The sequence below is a fragment of the Rhizophagus irregularis genome, chromosome 23 (assembly GCF_026210795.1).
Source record: "Rhizophagus irregularis chromosome 23, complete sequence".
Lineage (NCBI taxonomy): Eukaryota > Fungi > Glomeromycota > Glomeromycetes > Glomerales > Glomeraceae > Rhizophagus > Rhizophagus irregularis.
The window spans coordinates 3,121,573-3,144,519 of record NC_089451.1 but is presented as its reverse complement, the minus strand read 5'-3'; the positions used below and the strand labels follow the sequence as shown (position 1 = coordinate 3,144,519).

General features: G+C 25.1%; 4 protein-coding genes across 4 annotated transcripts; 2 read left to right on the top strand and 2 right to left on the bottom strand.

Annotated features, from left to right (window-relative positions):
- Positions 1 to 7,545: 7,545 nt before the first annotated feature.
- On the top strand, positions 7,546 to 8,467 carry OCT59_015630 (uncharacterized protein; the record flags this gene model as incomplete). Its single annotated transcript, XM_066140155.1, has 8 exons — positions 7,546 to 7,642; positions 7,721 to 7,732; positions 7,819 to 7,860; positions 7,932 to 7,964; positions 8,059 to 8,112; positions 8,191 to 8,238; positions 8,305 to 8,373; positions 8,457 to 8,467. 8 exons carry the CDS (start codon positions 7,546 to 7,548, stop codon positions 8,465 to 8,467), a joined length of 366 nt encoding a protein of 121 aa, XP_066002963.1.
- Positions 8,468 to 11,045: 2,578 nt separating this feature from the next.
- On the top strand, positions 11,046 to 11,330 carry OCT59_015629 (uncharacterized protein; the record flags this gene model as incomplete). Its single annotated transcript, XM_066140154.1, has 1 exon — positions 11,046 to 11,330. The coding sequence occupies one exon, from the start codon at positions 11,046 to 11,048 to the stop codon at positions 11,328 to 11,330; it is 285 nt and encodes a 94-aa protein (XP_066002962.1).
- Positions 11,331 to 16,775: 5,445 nt separating this feature from the next.
- OCT59_015628 (uncharacterized protein) lies at positions 16,776 to 17,078 on the bottom strand (the record flags this gene model as incomplete). The annotated part of the gene is made up of 1 exon (XM_025322610.2): positions 16,776 to 17,078. The coding sequence occupies one exon, from the start codon at positions 17,076 to 17,078 to the stop codon at positions 16,776 to 16,778; it is 303 nt and encodes a 100-aa protein (XP_025165862.2).
- A 2,289-nt stretch (positions 17,079 to 19,367) lies between these two features.
- On the bottom strand, positions 19,368 to 22,319 carry OCT59_015627 (uncharacterized protein; the record flags this gene model as incomplete). Its single annotated transcript, XM_066140152.1, has 2 exons — positions 19,368 to 19,415; positions 20,340 to 22,319. The coding sequence occupies 2 exons, from the start codon at positions 22,317 to 22,319 to the stop codon at positions 19,368 to 19,370; spliced, it is 2,028 nt and encodes a 675-aa protein (XP_066002961.1).
- Between the last annotated feature and the right edge of the window lie 628 nt (positions 22,320 to 22,947).

Genomic DNA, 22,947 nt, shown 5'->3' with positions numbered 1-22,947 from the left:
TAAATATAAAAATTCCAAGAATAGTAAAATCGAAACGCGTGAAAATATAAAAAATAACCAAGTAAAATTGTTAGTAAAATTGAAATTAACCGAAATCAATAAACGAAATCAAATAAAATAGTACCAACCACAAATATAAAAAATCCAAAGAGTAAAATCAAAATAATACCAAGGAAATTAGCAAAATCGAAACGCGCATGTAATAACAATTAAAGGAATAAAAAGTTGAAATTTACCGAATTGTCACATCCAAGGAGACCGAATAATGTAAAAAAGAATCGTTAGAAGCTGTTTGTGAAGATAAAAAATATTAAAAGAATAAAAAAATAAAAAACCATACCGAAATATCGCATCTAGGATAATATTTTAATAGGTAGTAAGCATTAGTATACTTCGGAAGGTTCACTTCCTACAAAATAATGAAATGTTAGTACATTTCTTCAAAGTAAACATTAAACAAACTGACCTCCACACACTTACCCCATATTCCAGGAAGCTGAAACCCTGTAAATTAAAGAAAAAAATTAAAAAATAATTTATTTTTTTTTATTTTTTTTAAAAAAACAATAAGTTTTGAAATGAAACTTACCTATCGAACGTTCAAGAACAGAAGCTGAAACCTACGTTCAAAATGAACTTACCTATCCAAAGTCCAAGAACTGAAGCCGAAACCTACCAAATAAAAGAAAATAAATTAATTAAATAAAAAAAAAAATTTAAAAAAAGACTCGAAGCTTTTGCTTCAAAACCATCTATCAAAGCCCAAAACCGAAGTTGATATCTACAAAACAAAAAAAAATCAACATATAATTTTTTTAAAAAAATTATTTAAAAAAAAAAAGAATTTCGAAGTGTTTACTTCAAAATTCACCTATAAGAGCCCAAGAACGCCAATACCTACAAATAAACAAAAAAAATATTATTAAAAAAGTATATTTATATTGAATAATAAAAGTTTTGAAGCTTACACTTCAAAACTTACTCATCCAAAGTCTATGATCCGAAACCCGAAACCTAAAAATAGAAGAAAGAAATTAAAAAGAAAATATTTTAAAAGTTTCAAAGCGAAAGCAAAGCTTCGAAACTCACCTAACAAAGACCAAGCATCAGAAGACGTAACTTACAAAAAAAAAAAAAAATTATTAAAAGTTTAAAAAAACTTTTTTAAAAAAAAGTTTTGAAGCATTTAACCACCTAACAAGGCCCAAGTATCAGAAGGTGAAACCTATAAAATAAGAAAAAAAAATTTTTTAAGTTTCAAAGCCAATATCTATACAATAGAAGAAAAATATTTAATAAAAAATAAATAATAGTTTCGAAACGAAACTTTGAAAAACATTAAATTAAAAGAAAAAAATAAATAAAAAATATTTTTTTTATAGTTTCACAATGAAACTTTGAAAAGAAAAAAAAATAATTTATTTAGTTTTGTTGTGAAACTTCGATCGAAAGAGTTTTAAATAAAAATAAATTAAAGAAAAAAAAATAAAATAAAAAATATTTTTTTTTATAGTTTCGTAACGAAACTTTGAAAAGAAAAATAAAAAATAATTTTTTTAAAGTTTCGTTGTGAAACTTCGAAAGAGTTTTAAATAAAAAAAAATTTAAAAATTAATTTGTTAAAGATTATCACTTATCTATTATATACGTGATAATCATTCTTCGGAAAGATATCATGTGTCAAAATTTTGGTCAAAATTTCGCACAGTCCGAACTTTGGCCAAAACTTAGCCGAAAGTCACATGACCGAAATCGACTAGTGGAACGCAGTGGTTATAAATAGTTTTAATTGGCTATATTTCTCTTATGTGTATATGTGCAATATTTTGTGCAAAAATGACATATACAATATTTTACAATAAATTGCAAAAAATTTTGCTCATTATTGCATAAAATTTGTGCAATTTAAAATTTTGTGCAATATATTATTGAACAATATTGAACTTATTGCACATTAATGTACAATATTGACCCCTCCGAAATTTACTGATGGAATTATCAAAAAAACTCTCAAAAAAAAATTATCAAAAATATTTTATATGAATCTTAGAAAATCTCAAAAAATTTTTTTATTAGAAATATCCTAGAATCTTTCAAAAAAAAACTTATCTATCATCCCATAGAATTCTTAAAAAAAAAATCTTTATTTATCAAAAATATCCTATACGAATCTTAGAACATCTCAAAAAAAAAATTTTTACTAAAAATATCCCATACGAACCCTACAAAAAGAAAATCTTTATTAAAAAGTCCCATACGAACTCTTCCCATACGAACTCAAAAAATCTCAAAAAAAATATTTTCTATCAAAGATATCCCATACGAACTCTTCCCATATGAAAAATTTTACAACCTATATTTATGTATATGTATTGTTTTTATTGAATTATTTTTCTTTTGTTCATATACTGTTAACGTGATGTGATAAAATTTTTTATGTGATATATATTTGTGTAATGGCAAAATACCAGAAAATCGGTAAATTTCTAAGTTTGTAAAAAAAAAATTTCTTATTTTCTAAATCTGAACATCAAAAAACCAGTAGTTTGGCAAGACATTTTTAATTTCATATTAGGAAACATGATGAAGATTATTCAACACATGATGAAAAAATTTCATGTCACATGGTGAAAAACATCATAAAATATGATGAAAAATATGATCAACATGATGAAAAGTTATCAACCTTTTGACTTAGTACGGCTTGCCATACTTCTTGAGATACTTTCCTAATTTATTTAAGAAAATCTTTGAAAATTTGTCAAAAAAATACTTAATTGGTATATGTACACATACAGTAAAATAAATCAATAATTTATTTTAATATTTATTACTTACCTATAGTATACGCAGCTCAGATTCCAAAATGATAAAAAATCATAATAAATTTGCCCCAAAATTTATTAATACGTTTATATAGCGATAATGCCGGATTGCCAATTAATCTACAATTCTAACGTGATGCGGATAATGATAATCTTTATTATTAATATAAAAAAAATTTTTACTATAGTTATTAATGTTTATGAAAGAAAAATTCGACTGCTGGTAAATAAAAGTAATTATTGTTATTATAAATAGTAATAATAATAATAATAAATTTAAAATAACTCATTTAATTTCGTTAATAATTTAAATATTTCTTCAAAATATGGTAACTGGTAACTAATAATGTCATAGGTTTTACACTCAAAATACTTTAATCATTTTTTTAATAAGAACAAAATCAACGTATTGTTCTTTGAAATAATAATTATTATATTATATTCTACTTTCCATGGGAAAAAGTCATCGCTGTATTAAAAATGCCGCAATCTTGCTTTAGATAAATATAAATTACATATGATATCTAACGACATTGGTATTGCCAAATATTACAAAATTATGTAAGTGTATCTCTTTGCTTATCTAAATTAGAATGTTTCGCTTTTCATTTTTCAAGCTTATTAGTTAGGCAATTACAGTAATACACTATGAAAAAAAATTAATTGCTGTGGCTTATTTTTTATTTGAACGTACAATTTTATTTCGACATTTTAATCACTTTTTTAAAGCAACTCCTTTTTCATTCAGAAATTCTTTATGATTTCGAAGAACATGACACCTTTTACAAGCCTTGCATTATTGACTTAACAAAGTTAAATATATAGTGAAAGAATATTTGATTTGTGAAATCGTTTATCTATTTTGACGTAATTAAAGTAAATAATTATCCGAAATCACGTGTAACTGGCATGTTGTACCGGCATATAAATCCAGCTACCATTTTTCGATAGGATCGTTGATTTGACCTGATAGGTAGGTTGGGTTATATATTTCCTTGACACAGTTTTTGACCCGGATGTGTTTAACTCTGGCTAAATTATAATATCGGCCGGAATTAACCTTGTAGTTGGCTATTAGTAAAAATAGTAAAATAAAGATACTAGAACATAACAACTAGAACCATTTTTTTTTATTAGTAAATTTAACCAATAATCAAATTAAACTGTTGTATTTAAAATTTTATTGATTTCTTTATTAAATATTAATATTAAATGATTAATAATAAAATTATGAATTTTATCTTAATTTAATTGCTAAAATTCACGAATTTAGTAGATCTACTTGATTGATCATTTATAGATCAATTCATTGAATTTAGTTAACTATGCTTGGGTCGAGTCAGGGTCGGCCGTCGGTTTATAAAAAATGTGAACCGATCACTTACAGGTCTTGCTTTTTTTGTTTAGGTCGGGTCGAATATTTTCTCCAAACCCGACTCGAGTTGACTCGGTAGGAGCACTACTGCGGTAAGTTTTATAAAAATTATTTTATGAACAAATAAACTGATTTATAAATTCATATTACAAGGGAAATTATTTTTCGTATAAGCCCCTTAGTACTAAGGCTGGCTCATTTATACAATAAATTTTACTTTATATACTGTGCATTTTTATAACTACTATTGTTATTCATTAATTTACGAATGTATTTCGTAAACTCGTACATTCGATAAAATTAATCTCATAACTGCGGGACAGTAATCACGTGCTACTGCGGAGAAAAACCTTAATCGTTAACAGCTTCGTCTAAAATTAAAGACGTAGTACGATTCCTTTCTAACATCAATTTAAATTAAGTTTCTATTACAAAAAAAATATTAATAAAACATATATTTTGAACAATATGTGATTAAGAATTCATAAAAGTTAGTTTATCATTTACATTATTTATAAATTAGAAAGTTTCAATATATAACAATATCTTATATAAGTACACTGTGTAACTCACTTCTCTTAAAAATTCGGCTGTAATATCCTGAGAATTATGTAAACATTTTAAAACAACAGATTTGTTATTATCTTTCAAAATTGCTTTATAAATAGTTCCAAATCCTCCGTTAGTTAAATATTCAACATTTTCAAATCTATCATATTTAATCCCGAACATTCTAAAATTTCTCTGTATTTACTAGCTTTAAGTTGTGCTTTTTGAATAAAACTGGTCAACTTCATGATTTCCGCTAGTCCAATTTTTGAAATTTTGTTGAAAATGTTTGGTGCTATACAATTGACACCTAAAATAAGAAGTTTTGAGTTGCTTACATTCATTACATAAGCTATACCATTTATAACGTTTTTTCAATTCTTCATTTAATATTAGATTATTAATTAACAAACTTTCATCTGTTAAACTCCAAAAGCCAAAATCTTCTTATTTGCTTAATTACATCGTCACTGAGTAAAAATTCTTCCATATTTGGATAATAAAAGTGACATCAACTCCATGTTTAAACAGAGTATAAAAAAAAATAAAAGCCACGGCATTATAAAACGTATTACTGTCGTACGACAACACCGACAATCTTAATTTGGCAAACAAGGTTGTCAGCTGATGATCACAAAGAATTTCGGTAACAAATTTCTGTCAAAAAAAATAAAATCACTCCGTAATGTAGATTTCACAAAAAAAAAAAGGTCTTATCGCCGATTACTATACATAAATTCGAATTTTATAAAAATTTTAATCTAAAATTCTAACGTGATTTAAATTATTTTTAATTTTTAATACATGTTAATAATATATGTTTTCAAGATTCATTAAATCTATTTAACTAAAAACAAAATGTCTGACGTTTAGAATAGTCTCCATATAATAATTTGAATTGTGTAACATGAAAACCCATGACATATTGACATAACCCCTTATTTATTTTTACACTAAAATAACAGATAAATTCAATTGAAAATAACAAAAAAAATTGGCTTTTCATTGATTTTTAAGTAAGATATAAATAATTACAAATTAATAGTCTATTGTAGTCTATTGAATAACAATCATTGATTTTTGTTTATCTAATTATTTGAATATTAATAAGGATACTATCTATTCATTAAGTATGACAATCAAATTTGTTAAACGCAAATTATATTCAAAAAAAAAAATAAAAATAAAAATAAAAATAAAAAAAAGTAAATTATTAATTTTTAAATTATCATTAAGTATAAAAAAATTAGGAAATACGAAATATTTGGTTATGAGGCGTAAAAATACTACGCCTTAGGATCACATTTATGTGGGCACAATATGAAGTTTTGATCAACAATTTGCATTTTACTAATTTATCACGGAGTTCGAGTGAACTTACTTAAAATGAATCATTAATTATTTCTTTCTTATTGTTTACGTTATGTCCACACTTCGATATGGATTAATTTATGCAATAAAAAATAGAACACTTGCATTATTAGATACTAATATTTACAATGATATATACAAACAATTAGAATTTCAAAAACAAACAGTCCTTGCTGATAAAATTCTTACAAATGATGAAAAAACTTATGCAATAAGGTTGTTAACTAAAGATTATGATCGAGATAAAGTTATTTTTAATTCAGGAACAAAAAGAATTTGTGAAAATTGTAAGCAAGAATGTTTAGCCACATTATATTGTGAATATTGTGTTCTAAATTATTTAAAAGAAAATTTTTCAAATTGGACATCCGGGAATGATGATATTGATAATTTAATACAGAAATGTCAAATGGAATCACTCATGCCGAATATAATAGTTGAATGGATCCCATATAGTAAATTAGAAAATATTAATTATTTGACAAAAGGTGGATTCGCTGAAATTTATACAGCAGACTGGATTAATGGAGAGTATGTTGAATGGGATTCTGAAAAAAAAGAATTAAAAAGAGGTAAAGTTCCTGGAATACAAAACTTAGTGGCAAAAGTAGTACTTAAAACGTTAGAAAATGTTGAAAGAGCAAATCAAAGTTGGTTTGAAGAGGTTTGTAAAATTTATTTAAAATTTATTTATAAAATCCTAAGTTTTTTGTATTAACAATAGCATGTTGTCATTTAGGCTAAATCACATTTAACTATAGGTAATAAATGGGCAGATATTGTTCGATGTTTTGGTTTAACACAAAATCCATCAAATGGAAATTGTATGCTTGTAATGAAGAAAATGGATATAGATTTAAGGAAATATTCACAGCAAAATCATAATAAACTTACATGGAAAGTTAGAATCAAATTATTAATGAAATAACTCATGCACTTTATTCTATTCATTTTGAGAAAGCAATTCATAGGGATTTGCATTCTGGAAATATATTGTATTCACAATTTGATAATTATTGGTATATCAGTGATCTTGGATTTTGTGGACCTGCTGATAAATCTTCAACAAGTATATATGGAAATCTTCCCTACATTTCACCCGAAGTTATTGTTGGAAGAGAGTATACTTTTGCATCTGATATTTATAGTATTGCAATTCTTATGTGGGAAATTTCATCTGGACAAACACCATTTATAAATTATGAACATGAAAATGATATTGTAATGAATATTATTAATGGTATAAGACCAAAAATTGTGCCAGGAACTCCATTAGAATATAAAAATTTAATGAAAGAATGTTGGGATGCTGATCCATTAAAAAGACCTGACGCTTGTGCACTTATGAAAAAAATGCATAAAATTAATTTAGATTATCAAAATATGTCTTATGAATTATTCAAATCAGAAATAGATAATTTAGAAATGAATAAAGTAAAAGAAAATTATACGAGAAGCAGATTATTTACAAGTAAAATTCACAACTTTGAAAATCTACCTGAACCAAGAAATGCAACAGAAGGTATAAGTGTATAATATTTTATTAATGAATATATTTATTTTAAAATACATTATTAATGTTATCTTTTTATTATAATAGAAGAACAAGAAGGTATAATCATATAAATAATAATCTCTACCATTTTTTGGTTACTATAATAATTTAGTTTTTAAAATAGTTTATTTTACTACTAATAGTGTTTCATAGTAAATTGTATGATTTTAACATTCCTAACAATAGTAAGTACTGTAATCATTAACGTTACCATTATAATGACATAGGTTTATAATTGAATTATATTTGTTTTTAGTTAACGATTTTAATGGATCAAATAAGCAGTATAGTAAGAAATTAATAAGTATAATTAAAATGACTTATTTGAAATAATAGATTAATAGATTAAATATTAAAATCTATTTCTACATTCTTAATTTTAGGTGATAGTGAAAAATTACCCGAAGAATTTATAAAGTTGCAAATAAATTCAAATAGTAAGTAAATAAGTGAAATAAAAAATATTCATTGTATCAGTTTCATTTATTAAATAACGTGACTTTTATTTTAAAAAGAAATAATTCAACAACAAATGAAAAGACAAAATATTGGTGATATTGATGGTATGCTATGCGAATTTTTAATTTAATTTTATATTATTTTTTAATTTAATTATTTATTTCTTACAGATGAAGACGAAGTATATAATAATCCAAATCTTCATTCAAAAGAACAAGATGAACTGGAAATTCCTGACGGTAAGATCTTAAAATAAAGTTTAAAAATAAATTTTTTCATAAAGCAAATAATTAATTTATAATTTGTTATTTTTAATTTTTAGATGGATTTTGAATCATTTAACAATGTTTTTTTTATATTTTAAATTATTGTCATTTATTTATTTATTTTTTTATGTTGGATTATTTAAACGCTAAGATTAGAGTAGTAAATGTTTTACAAATTCTTAGTTTGTAATTAAATAATTATAATAAATCTATTCAAATTATTAAATGTATTTACTACCATATATTGATTTGGGCGAAAATTAAATATCTTATCGTAAATTTATATCATAAACATTCCCGAAATTATTAAAACAAGTTGAAAGAATATTCTTGCTTATATTGTGCAAACGTTTTATTTATTTGTAATAGATAGGTTAGATAACTTATTATTTTAATCTTACGATAAAATTATTAAGAAATTTATAAGATAGTTAAGAAGATAAAATTATGATCTTCAGTATGCAAAACAATTCACTTAAAAAGTAACAAAACATTTTTTTATCTAATATTCGATCGGAATTACTGATGCAAATGATAAAGAATTTTTTCAAAATATTTAGATACCGAAAAATTATCTTCAACATTAAGATTAGAATAATAAGTATGATTATAAAAGTATCACTCAATTCAGAACGACTATAACTAATAATTTATAAGAAATAATAAACAAAAAAATTAATTTTCGTGCTTTATATAATTAATTAATGTCAAATAATCAAATCTACTAACAGATTTTAATCGTGAAATTTCTTAATAATTCTGAACACGTGATCGACATGCAATGTATTCTGTGTGACATATATCAAATTAGGACGTTAAATTTTTCTTGATTTCTTAACCAATTTTAGAAGATTTAGAATCAATAACTTATTTTTATTATAGTTTTGCATATTTACAATATAAATATGTAGTTTTTATTACATAATTTCGATATGTAACGAAAATATTTTCATTAATATGCTCTACTACATTATTTTGAAAATGGCGATAAATTAATCATGAAAATTGTCATTATCAATAATAGTAAATAACTTCGCAAATATCAATTAAATATACTACGCCACCCTAAATTACAGTATATTAATATATCCTCCGAGTATTGGTATACAACATAGAATAAGAAACTCATGTCATTTCAAAGAAATTGTTAATTTGTTCATTAATCAACGTATTTTTGCGCCAATGGCATCATCAATTTCAATCGTTATTCGTCGATCATCCAAAATATTGAGATAAAATTTATAATTTTAATATCTTTTTTTTAAAGAAAAAAAAAGATTTATGAACGGTCGTCTTAAATAATTGTTTTCTGTTATTACTCTGATAATTCTAATCAAAATTTTGAGTATAATCAAAAAAAAAATTTAAAGTAACGAACAAATAGTCAAAAAAAAAAAAAAAAATATTATTAGCGAAAAATCTATATTCTTTTAACATATAAAACGACCACTTATTTTAATATTTAGATATAAAATTTCCGGAGAACTTAAATCCTGTGATTTCATTTGCGTATAAAAAAAATTGTCATTCAATATGACGGACAATTAGTAGCGGACTGAATAAATTACCGCATATATTTTTTTGCAATACCTCTTTGGCTCTTTAGTCTTTTGTATGTGAGTTGTCTATTAAATTTATAACAAACAAACAAATCTCTTCACTTTAATTTCGTTGAAAACTTGTTATACTAAAAAATATTCAAAATTTCATTGACTTAAATCATATAAATATTAAGAAGCGATAATGGCTAGTCAGATTACTAGCTGTGGGAATTGCTGTTTGTACCACGAACCTAAGCCTATAATCTGACGACTGACTTTTTTTTTTTAAAAAAACTGTAACGCATTTCTTTATTTAGGTTAATTCTTTGAAATATCAATATCATTTTCGATGAAATCCAAAATATTCAAGAATTAAATACTAAATGTAATCGCTATTTTTACTGTTTAATTTTTCGATAATAAACCTTCATTCAATGTCGGTCAAAATTACGACTTGTGTCATGTTTTCCGTAAAGGTGACATCATGAATTTGCCAACTCCGACTCCGATCCGTTGCAACCATTTTATGGAATTTTGATTCCATATTTATTTTCATTGATTCTAAATTAACGAAAGAAATAATAAATAGGTAACAAGAGAGAGATCGGCACTCATCTCTTCTGGGACAGAATTACGTATTACCGGCTGACATTATTCAAAAAAAAAAAGGATCTACACATTATTTAGGCATCCTTACTATTGCTCTGGATTTTCTTGGAATAAAATATTACTGCTCGGGTCCTGTAACGCCCAATAACACTATTTATTCTTTTATTAGGAAACTGATTTCTTTTTTTAATCTAAATGATTTAATTAATTAATTATAAAAAAATAACGCTCAATAACGTAAAAGACGCCAATCATTCTTTTTATGAGAAATTTTAATTTTCTTTTTCATTGATTTCATTGATTAAAATGGAAGCCCAATAACAAGTATGGTATACTATTTCCATTATTTTATTCCTTTATTTAGAATTCTAATTCCTTTTAATCCTCATAAATTTAATTGAATATAAATACGCCTAATAATGTAAATAATTTTCTATCGCAAATATACGAAAAAAAAATAAAAATAAAAATAAATCTAAAATCTTCAAATATAATATGAATAAAGAGAATGAAACTCGAGTTTCAACAGAATCTAATGAATTAAATATTTCCGATAATTCTAACATCAACCTTGATAATTGTTGTAATTATTGTAATAAACTATTTACCAAAGAATTATGGTGTGAAGAATATGACCCATTTAGAATGATTGAAGGTTGGACCAGTGGAAATAATGATATTGATAGATTTATCAAAGATACAATTTATGGCGTAAAAAATGATGAAAGATTTCTTGAATGGATAACACAAATTTCTTTAATTCACATCACCTACCTTTAGAAGAAACTCCGAAATCCAAGAAATGTTATATAAGCTTCGTAATTATTTATTTTTCTTATTTTTATCATTTTTTATCGAAAAACATTTTTAGAAATACAAAGTCATAGTAATTTTCTATTTTTCTTTCAATTTCTGTGATTACGGATTTTTGAGAAACAGTTCTACTTTTACATGTAACTTATCTGTAACTTTGCTTATTCAATAAAAGATTGTTATATTGCACATTTAAAGTTTTTACGATTTAGTATGTTAACAATTAAAAACATATATTTATTAATGCTTGCTCTTGGCCAGATATAGTTAACCTATAGCTGTTTCTCCTGAACACCATGTAGAGGTGGCAAGCTACGTTCAGGCTTACCTGCTACAACCAGTTTATAATTATTTAAGAGCAATGACATATAATAACCAATAAAATTTATAAGAAAAATGATTAGTTGCAATATCTTACCTGAAAGTATAAAATAATATTAGCTAATACATGTCACTGCCCTTAATGGATGATAAGCTACAAAATATTAAAAAATAAAATATGGGTTTATTAAGAAAAAATTGAGTAGAGACTTTCTGATCCGTGCCTCTTCTGTTACGTATTATACCTTCTAAATCCTTTACCTATGCAACATGGCACTAAAATGAGAAAGAAATTATTCTTAAATAAACTTTCCCATTTTACCCATATAATCATATATAAATATTTTGAACTAGGATCAAGGATTAAACACAGGTTTCTCTACCAAATTCAAACTTTTATATTCATTCAAGTATGCTTTATTATGTGGAATATGTGGAAATACGTAGAATTGATTGTACCTTACTTTTGCCATACCTGACGAAATATAATAGAAGAAAAAAAGAGGAAAAAAAGAAAGGTAAAAAATTTTTTTCTGCTTCATGAGGTTATTTAAATATTAAAAATAACTATTGATACTCGTTGACTCATTGAAGATCACAATGTGCTGACTCATTTCTTTGTTGATGTCGTCACTTTTATGTTAATAATACACAAACTATAGTTAACAAAGGATGCAAATTAATGAGATGGAAAAAATTAAACGATAAACAAATAATCATCGTTATTGTTCCTTAGAATTGAATCTCAACTGATGTGAGTAGTTTTAACTAAGAAAAAATGTGAAAATATTATGGTCTCCAAATTTATATTATATGATAAAGATTTAATAGGTTTAAAAAAATATATGATTTACAACTAGAAATATTATGTAAAAATTTACTTTATCAAGCAAATGGTAATAAGATGATGAAAAAATTATTTAATATACAGATAAGACAATTACAAAAGACCTTTGGATCACAGGTTGTATTAGGGATAATGGTAAAATTATAATGAAAAATAAAATAGTTTTATTGGAGACACGATCAATTTGAAAATCAGGAGGTTTGACGGAAATTAGAAGTATATTAGAATGTAATTTTTCGGGAGTGCAACCAAAATGGTATAAAATAATACGAGATATAATTACTACGGGTGATAGTAGATTTTTAAAAAGAGAGTTTGTTAACAGAGAAAAACAAAGTAAATAGAATGGAGGTTTCAATGAAGATGTTAAAATTAACAAAATGTGATTATAACGTGAAATATTTTTAAGGAAAATGATGCTTCATATGGAAAGATGCAATTTAATTTAGTCATAGCATTTTAAAATAGAAAATAGAGTCTGATGATGAATATGTGATTTTCTTTGTCGTTAATGTTTAAAGATTTTGGTAGAACTAATAAACTAAATCGAGAATGATAGTTCAAATGGATGATTATGATATAATATTAATATTATTAATAATTCCTTCTAATAGTAATGTAATGAGCAGATAATGAGAATTTTTATTAAGTATTGACTTTATAAATGAGAGAAATATACGAAGACATCTTGATAATAAATATATGGTCGATTGAGTAATCATTTATTGAAGAATGGTAAGAAGGATTTAGAAGATGATATTAAAAAAATTAATGTTCACTTATTAATTGATTATATGTTAAGACTCAAAAGTAGTAATATAATAATTCAAGAATTCGTGTTATTGAAAGAGTTTTTTAATTACAGGAAATTATCGTAACTGGGCAATCGCTAAATACAAAATTGAAATATTACATTGTGTGCTATTAAATGATATTTTTGGTATTATTAGTCCTCATGAAATTGATTGGCAGAAGGCATTTGATTTATTAGTAATAGAAATACTGATAACAACTTTCAATGTAATAAGAAAGATCAAAAATTTCTTGAGAATTTTACCAACATACATTTATTACTAAATCCGCTATAAAAGTTGATAGTAATTTTTATATTTAAAACGACAAGTAGTTATGAAATATGTTGAGTAAAGTAATTTTGAACAAACAAAAATATTGCCAGTATTTTATTAGTCATAAAGGTACTGTAAAGCCGAAAATTTGTTAACTATTGTTTTTTAATAATGCATCCTATATTAATGGGCACATATTATTAATGAAAGGTATAAACGTGTTCCTTTATTGGAAAGTTCTTGTCTCACATATTACATCAAATTTACATAATATCAATTTATATCACATGTTATATTTATAATAGTTGCGTGTAAGAATTCAGACTTCTAACTTTTCTAAATTACCATATACTGTCTATAAGATAGTCTTAGTTATATCAATGTTATGCCAGGAATAATTGTAAATTTTTTGTTTAAATTCAAAATAAATTAATTATGACAGAATCTTTTACTGTTTTTTATTTCACTCCTTAACTAAATAATATAATGATATACTACATAAGAAAACCTACGTGCACACACATAAATACGCGTCGATCCTACTTTAATGCACTAACACGTGATCATATTACAATTGTTCCGTAGGGGTAACCTACTACATAATGCTATAATTATATAGAATATTTATGTTGAATTATTAAACATTTGAATCTATTATATCTTTGCCAATATTAATACTGATCAAATATTATGCCTATTAAAAAAAAAAAATTTTGATTAGTAAAATTATTTTATTCGAGTTAAAATTAAAAACAGGATAATTTACTGATTTTGGGAGATTTTTGTAATTTAATGTCTTAATCCGCTTTTAAATTGTTTTTCTTCAATTTTATTACATTCTTTTATTTGAAACAAATTTCACTTTTTAATTCACTATCTTAACTATCTCCACTACCTTTATTTTTAATTTTATTATTCCAGTTTTTTAATATCTGATGTAACTCTTCAATGGTTGGTTTATTTTCTTTTTCGGTATCCCAATATTTCATTATCAAACCTGCAATAATTTTTGGTATATCTTTAGAAATTTTATTTAACTCCTTTAAATATTTTAAAATTCATCATTAGAAATATTATTATAAGGAATTTTTTAGAAAGAAGTTCATCTATTATTATTCCAAATAGCTCCTTATGTATATTGATCTACGTAAACCTTCTGGTGCAATATAGGGCAATACCTTCTACCATTTACTGGTTGACACATTCCTAATCACTTATGTATGAAAAAACTAGTATTTTTCCTGAATGACTTTTGCAAATTCAGATAATCAATATACTTAAACAATACTATTTTATAATCATACAGTATAATTTTTATTAATTGGATCTTAAGTTATACCGAAACATCTGACAACGTCTTCAAAATAAATAAGATGGATTTGATCTAATATGAACATTAATAAAAGATAAGGAAAAAAGTCAAATTTATTTCTCATATAAAAATCATATTTATTAGCACAAAATAATTATATACATGAAATAATATAGATTTCGAATTATTCATTTTTATTTTATCAAAAGAATTATTCAAACTTTTAATGCAACCGTGAAATACGAATTTTTTTTATCGATTCTGATTCTCAATACCCGACACCTAATATATCCTTCACCAAATAAATTTACTAAATCCACAACATGTAATATATATAGTAATATCTTGTAATATCTTTAGGAATTTTTAATGTATCCATTCAAAACATTTCGTAAAGTATAAAATTTTTATAATTTGGAATTAATTCATCAATTTCTTTATTTATATTGGTCATATTTTTAAAATTTTCTTAAAATTTTTAGTATTACAAGGTTGACATCAAAAACTTCTTGCCCAGGTTCATTACATTCTCCACATATTCATATGTATTTAAGAGGGAAAGAAGGAGAATAAATTAACAATAGTAAAAATTTAAACATTTATATGAAGTTTTCAGAAAAAAGTCACATAATCATGTGGCACTATGTTTTACCATTGATTATTTATGGTCTTTTTTCAAAATGTGATCATATTAAACGAACTTTAAATTGGTGGCTTTTATCATTAAAATTATAAAATATATATAAACCATTAATCATATAACATTATTGTAAAAAATAAATTTTTTACATACTAATATTTTTTCCTATAATCATGTTTCATAAATTCCTTAGTCGTTCGGATTTCTTGATAATTCCATACTAGATTAATTTGAATTAATATATTTATTTTATTTCATATTTAATTATATTAAGTCAATACAAAATAAATTTATTTATTTCAAATTATGTACAATGATGAATGAAAGTTGAATTTGTAATTTTGAAATAGGAATTTAAAATTGCATAAAAATCTATAATCACTATTCATCACTAATTTACTATCTATCAATCTCAAATCTCAATTAGGAAAGGAATACTAGGGGTAATAGTTTAAGTTGATTCAGTAAGACTAACATAAATGATACAACTTCAATAAATAAATTTTATGATAATACTTGGGTGTAAAGTTGCTATTATAGTTGATATCCAAGTTCATTTCATTAAAAACCCATTTTTCTGAAGAAATTTCGCTAGAGATGTTTCACTAAAGTGCCATTTCGCCAACAAACAATTTCCTGAATGGACATTCTCCCTAAATGGCTATTCTGCTGAAAGACGTTTAACAAAGCCATTTCAGTGAAGGGACATTTGCCAAAGATATAGAACTTCTTAAATTTCCTTTTATTTTAAAGAAAAATAAATTATTTATATGATATATTAACTCATTTCTTTTTTATTAATTTTATTTGATCTTAAGTTTAAAAAAGATAATGAAATCACCATACTCCAATTTTCTGAAATAAGAGAAATATGTCAATCGCTAACATTTTAGGCAGTCCTCCAACAAAATAGATGATTAGTCAGCGAAATGCCCATTTTCCCATTTGATGAAATATCTCTTTTACAAAACTTCCAAAACTTCCCTTCAGAGAAATGACTTTGGAAAAATGAGTTTATGCGAAACAGACTTAGGTGAAATGTACCATAATCATTATAATTATAAGGAATAATAAATAAAAATATTGTATAAACGAACATTATTCAATAATTATAATACTTGTATTTAATTACAGTATATTTATTTTATTGCAAAAATTGTAAATTACATAATAATATAAATATTTTCTATATAATAACCAATAAATAATTCAATAAATAACAAGATCATTGATTTTCAATTATACATTCAAAACACTCAGAATTTTCTTGAACTACGATTTCAGATTTTTCTTGAGCTAAAATTTCAGTAAATTTGCGACTTCTATAATATGCTTGTGGATGAGATTGCATAATAGAAGTATTTGCTTGTTCTTGTACTAAAGTTTTGTCTGCTTTTACAAATTCAAGCATATCATCTTTTAATTGATTATCAATATTAGGTACTAAATATTTATAATCTCCATCCCTGTTTATTTCATAATATTCATTAATACATCTAATCCATTCAGATACAATATATTCAAGCATTCTTATAGTTGGTCTATTAGAAGGATCTGAATCCCAACATTTTTTCATTAAATCCATATAACATTTTGGAGTATTTTTTATAATTTCAGGACGTTTCCCCCTACAAATATTCAAGCTAAGGTGATGATCATGTGCTTCATGATAAAATGGAGGAGTACCAGATGTAAATTCCCACATTATTATTGAAAGACTATAAATATCACTTGCTGGAGTATAGGGTTTATTTCTTAATATTTCAGGAGCCATATTATATAGTTATTGGGTAAGAAGTATTCAATATGAAGATTTATGACCGTCGATGTTAAATGATTGGCCGTTATTGTGCCACGTAGTGGCACAATGGCCAATCATATAATGTTGATGGTCAAAATGGTAATATTGAATACTTCTTACCTAATAATGATTTTATTGTGGCAGACCACCAAGATCATGTTTTAAAAGTTTATTTAAACTTTCTTTTAAATTTCAATTTTTACGCGTCTTTTTCTTTACGCGTTTAAAAGTTTATTTAAACTTTCTTTTAAATCCACTCATTTGTACACATTTTTTCTTTACGCGTTTTTTCTTTTACACATTCTTTTTTATATACACTTTTTAAATACCCTACTTTTTCTTTACACATTTTTTTCTTTCAACCTATTCTATTATTTATTTTAATAATGAAGGAAAAAACTAACAAAAATAAAATAAATAATGATAAAGTATGTTGTTATTATTACCAAAATATTGTTATATTAATTTGCTAATACAATATTTTCTATTCAAGTTTTATTTACCTACAGAAGACGAAATAAATTTTTTCAAAAAGAAGTCAAGAGTAGTAAATACAGATAAATCCACAGCAAATTGGGTTCACCAATTTGAAAACTTTCGTGAAAAAGCTGGATTTACTGGTAAAAGCATAGATATTACTGATAGAAAGGAATTAGAAAGTCAAATCTGTAGTTTCGTAACAGTTATGAAGACTAATTCTGGTGAAGAATACAAGGCTAGATCTATCCTCAGTGCTATACATGCATTAAACCGACATTTAAATGATTTATCATCACTATCTCCAATGGATTTTACTTCAAGAAAACAATTTCCAATATTATATGATGTATTAGATGGCAAAATGAAACATGTAGCAGAACAAGGAAAGGCCAATGTTCAAGGAGCTGATGGTCTTTCTGTTGAAGAATGTAAAAAAATACTGTATTCACCAGTATTAAACATTGACACACCCACTGGATTGTTAAAAAAAGTCTTTTTTTTAAATGCATTATTCTTAGCTCTTAGAGGTGGTGAGCACTATTCATTACAATATTCTCATTTTAAGTTTAGAGCTGATGGTCAGGGTTTTGATGTAAATATTCCTCGAAGTAAAACAAATCAAAGGGGTATTAATGGCTCATTAAATGATGAAAAATTAAGAATTCCATATCATCCAATGATAATGGAAACTTATAACAAATATTTTTCTAAAAGACCAGGTAATGCCGATAAAGAATTCTATTTAAGAGAATATGTGTCTGAAGATGGTGAGTTCAATGTACTTTATCATTTTATGCTATTTTTTTCAGTAATATGACATTTATTAGTTAACTTATTTATTTATTTATAGATTATATTATTTATAATCGTTGGTTTCAAAAGTTTCATGTTGGTGAAAAGCGATTAAAAAATTTTTTACATGAAATTGTAATAGAATGTGGTATTGATATTGGCAATCGAAAGATCAGCAACCATAGCGCCCGAAAAAGTTTAGTAGGAATATTGAAAGAACTTGGTACTAGTGACAATGAAGTTATGGCAATTACCCGGCATAAATCAAATTCAGGATTTACTAGCTATGAAAGAACTAAAGAAAAAATGCAGAATGTTAGTTTAAACAACTTAATGAACGTTCTTATAGATAATGATCAAATGGAAGGCTCGGGTGAGTTTTAATTTTAATTTTTAAATTGATTTTCAATATACTAATTATACAATATGGAATTTTAGATGTTTTAGAACCTTTGCCACATTTTTCAATGCCAGATAAGCAAGCATTAACACCAATTGAACTTAAATCAACTTTTACTAGTGCACGCGAAATTTTTAAAGGTAATTTATTAATAGTTTGTTTTATTTTATTTTATTTTATTGATTTCTATTAATAAAATTAGCTGAAATCAATCAAGAAAGCCGAATTCCATTTTCTAACAAATCCAACAAATTGACAATAAATGAAACTGAAACTTTACAGGATATTTTTAAAGGAAACGGATCAATTTTCAATAATTGTACATTTGTATTCAATAGATAATACTAATATAGTTTAAGTAACAGTTTTTCAAATTGCTGTACAGTATTAAGCTAAACTAATGTAAATGATATTTGGTAAATGACGTAATGCGTTAGCAATATTGAGCGGAAATTAAATAACATGATCCTATAGGGATGCCCAATAAAAGGTAAAACTCCATAAATTTCATTAACCTTATTACCAGAATCACTTATAGGTTTACATAATCCTAAATCAATAATAAATAACTCATTGTGATTATCTGACATTAAAACATTACCATCATGAAAATCGCCATGAGTTAAATTTGATTCGTGAATTACTTTAAGTCCTAACATAATTGTTTTCAATAATTGTAACCTATCTTGCCACTTAAATTTAATTATATCAGATAAACATTTTCTCAAACTTCCTTTTTTCGCATAACTCATTATAATTATATAATTTAAATTATTTGGATCTTGAGTAATTCCAAAGAATTGAATAAATTTTGAAAATGATTTTTTTTGGCAATTATAATGATATTTCCACTATAGATGATAAAAAATTGTTAAATTTTTTGCAAAAAAAAATAAAATTTGCTATTAAAATAAATACTATACCTCATCCAGAAATTTACTATTTAAACTTGATGAATTATTAAGTATTTTAAGAATAACCTCATAATCTACTTGTCTATTCCATTGTTGTTTTTTAAAATTCCAACTATAAATAGGTCCATCTAACCAGATAGCTTTATGGATTTCACCAAATCCTCCTTTATCATAATAATCAATACTTGACAATTTATTATAAGGTATCCATTCTAAAATTTCATAACTATTTTTAGCATATAGTTGTGCTTCTTGAATAAATTTATCAACAAATTTATTGTTACTAGTCCACTTTGAAAAATCTTGTTGAAATCGTCTAGTATTACATTGTTGACACCACTGATAATCAGTATATTGTTGTTTGCATTCATTACATGATTTAAATTCATTTTTAGTATTTACTTTATCATTTTCTGCTGCTTTTTGATACCAATAAAAGGCTTTTTCTAAATTCTTCTTTGTTCCTTCTCCATTTTCATAACATATGGCTAACCTATTCATTGCTTTAATATGATCTTTTTCTGCTGCTTTTTGATACCAATGAAAGGCTTTTTCTAAATTCTTTTCTGTTCCTATTCCATTTTTATAACATATGGCTAAACTAAACATTGCATCAGTATAACCATTGTCTGCTGCTTTTTGATACCAATGAAAGGTTTTTTCTAAATTCTTTTCAGTTCCTACTCCATGATAATAACATACAGCTAAAGCAAACATTGCTTTCTCATTGCCATTGTCTGCTGCTTTTTGATACCAATGAAAGGCTTTTTCTAAATTCTTTTCTATTCCTACTCCAAGATAATAACACATGGCTAAACCAAACATGGCTTCAATAAGATCTTTTTCTGCTGCTATTTGATACCAATGAAAGGCTTTTTCTAAATTCTTTTCTATTCCTTTTCCATCTATATAACATATAGCTAAATGATTCATTGCTCTAATATGATCTTTTTCTGCTGCTTTTTGATACCAATGAAAGGCTTTTTCTAAATTCTTTTCTGTTCCTTCTTCATTTTCATAACATGTGGCAATATTAAACATTGCATCAGTGTAACTATTTTCTGCTGCTTTTTGATACCAATGAAAGGCTTTTTCTAAATTCTTTTCTGTTCCTTCTCCATGATAATAACATACAGCTAAAGCAAACATTGCTTCCTCTTTGCCATTGTCTGCTGCTTTTTGATACCAATAATATGCTTTTTCTAATTTCTTTTCTGTTCCTTCTCCATTTTGATAACATATGGCTAAATTAAACATTGCATCAGTATGACCATTTTCTACTGCTTTTTGATACCAATGAAAGGCTTTTTCTAAATTCTTTTTGGTTCCTTCTCCATTTTGATAACATATGGCTAAATTAAACATTGCATCAGTATAACCATTGTCTGCTGCTTTTTGATACCAATGAAAGGCTTTTTCTAAATTCTTTTTGGTTCCTTCTCCATTTTCATAACATATGGCTAAACTATTCATTGCATTTTCATCATCATTTTCTGCTGCTTTTTGATACCAATAAAAGGCTTTTTCTAAATTCTTTTCGGTTCCTTCTCCATTTTCATAACATATGGCTAAATCAAATATTGCATCAGTATAACCATTGTCTGCTGCTTTTTGATACCAATGAAAGGCTTTTTCTAAATTCTTTTCGGTTCCTTCTCCATGATAATAACATATGGCTAAATCAAACATTGCATCAGTATGACCATTTTCTACTGCTTGTTGATACCAATGAAAGGCTTTTTCTAAATTCTTTTCTGTTCCTTCTCCATTTTGATAACATATGGCTAAATTAAACATTGCATCAGTATAACCATTGTCTGCTGCTTTTTGATACCAATAAAAGGCCTTTTCTAAATTCTTTTCAGTTCCTTCTCCATTTTCATAACATATGGCTAAATTAAACATTGCTTTCTCATTGCCATTGTCTGCTGCTTTTTGATACCAATGAAAGGCTTTTTCTAAATTCTTTTCAGTTCCTTCTCCATTTTCATAACATATGGCTAAATCAAATATTGCATCAGTATGACCATTTTCTGCTGCTTTTTGATACCAATAAAGGGTTTTTTCTAAATTCTTTTCTGTTCCTTCTCCATTTTCATAACATTTGGCTAAACTATTCATTGCTTCTTCATAACCATTTTCTGCTGCTTTTTGATACCAATAAAGGGCTTTTTCTAAATTCTTTTCTGTTCCTTCTCCATCTCTATATCTATTGGCTAAATTAAACATTGCTACTTTATCACCATTTTCTGCTGATCTTTCTAAAGAGTTAATACATTCTTTACACCATAATTCTTCAGTAAATGGTTTACAACAATTTTTGGTATTTATTGTATCAGTATCTTTACCTGAGATATTTAAATTACCAAGTTTAGTTCCCATTTGGTTAATTTAGAAATTTGAAATTTTTTTATTAAAAAAAATTTTTTTTTTTATTTTATTCAATATGCCATGAATGAGTTACTGAAAAGGAATATTTAACCAAAAGTAGAAGTTACAATAAAAATGAAATTTTTTCGGGCCATATTTTTTCCGATGCACTGATCTGCATCAATAAAATAAGTAGTCACGTTTTCCATAATATACCAAATTTTTGAGATTGGTTCAATTTCACTGTGTTTTAGTATAGTAGACATACGTAAAATTTCAAACAATTTATGTATTTTAACATCTTATTATTTAAATAAACTTAATTAAAAGCTTTATTTAAGTATAATAATCTAAATAAAAAAAAGTGTTAAGTTAAAAGCTTAATTTTTGAAAAATTTTAAGATTATAAGAAGCATTTTTATCAGAATGTTCTTCAATGAAATTGATAGACAAATGGGTATGAATTGAAATTAAAACTTATTATATAGGTGTACAAATATCGTCATACTAATATAATTGTAATAATTATATTCAATAGTATTTTTTATGTTCTCAGAATCTGACGATACATAGTATAATAAATGATTATTATAAATTAAGAATCCTGTTATACTCAAAAATATACTTACAAATACACAAA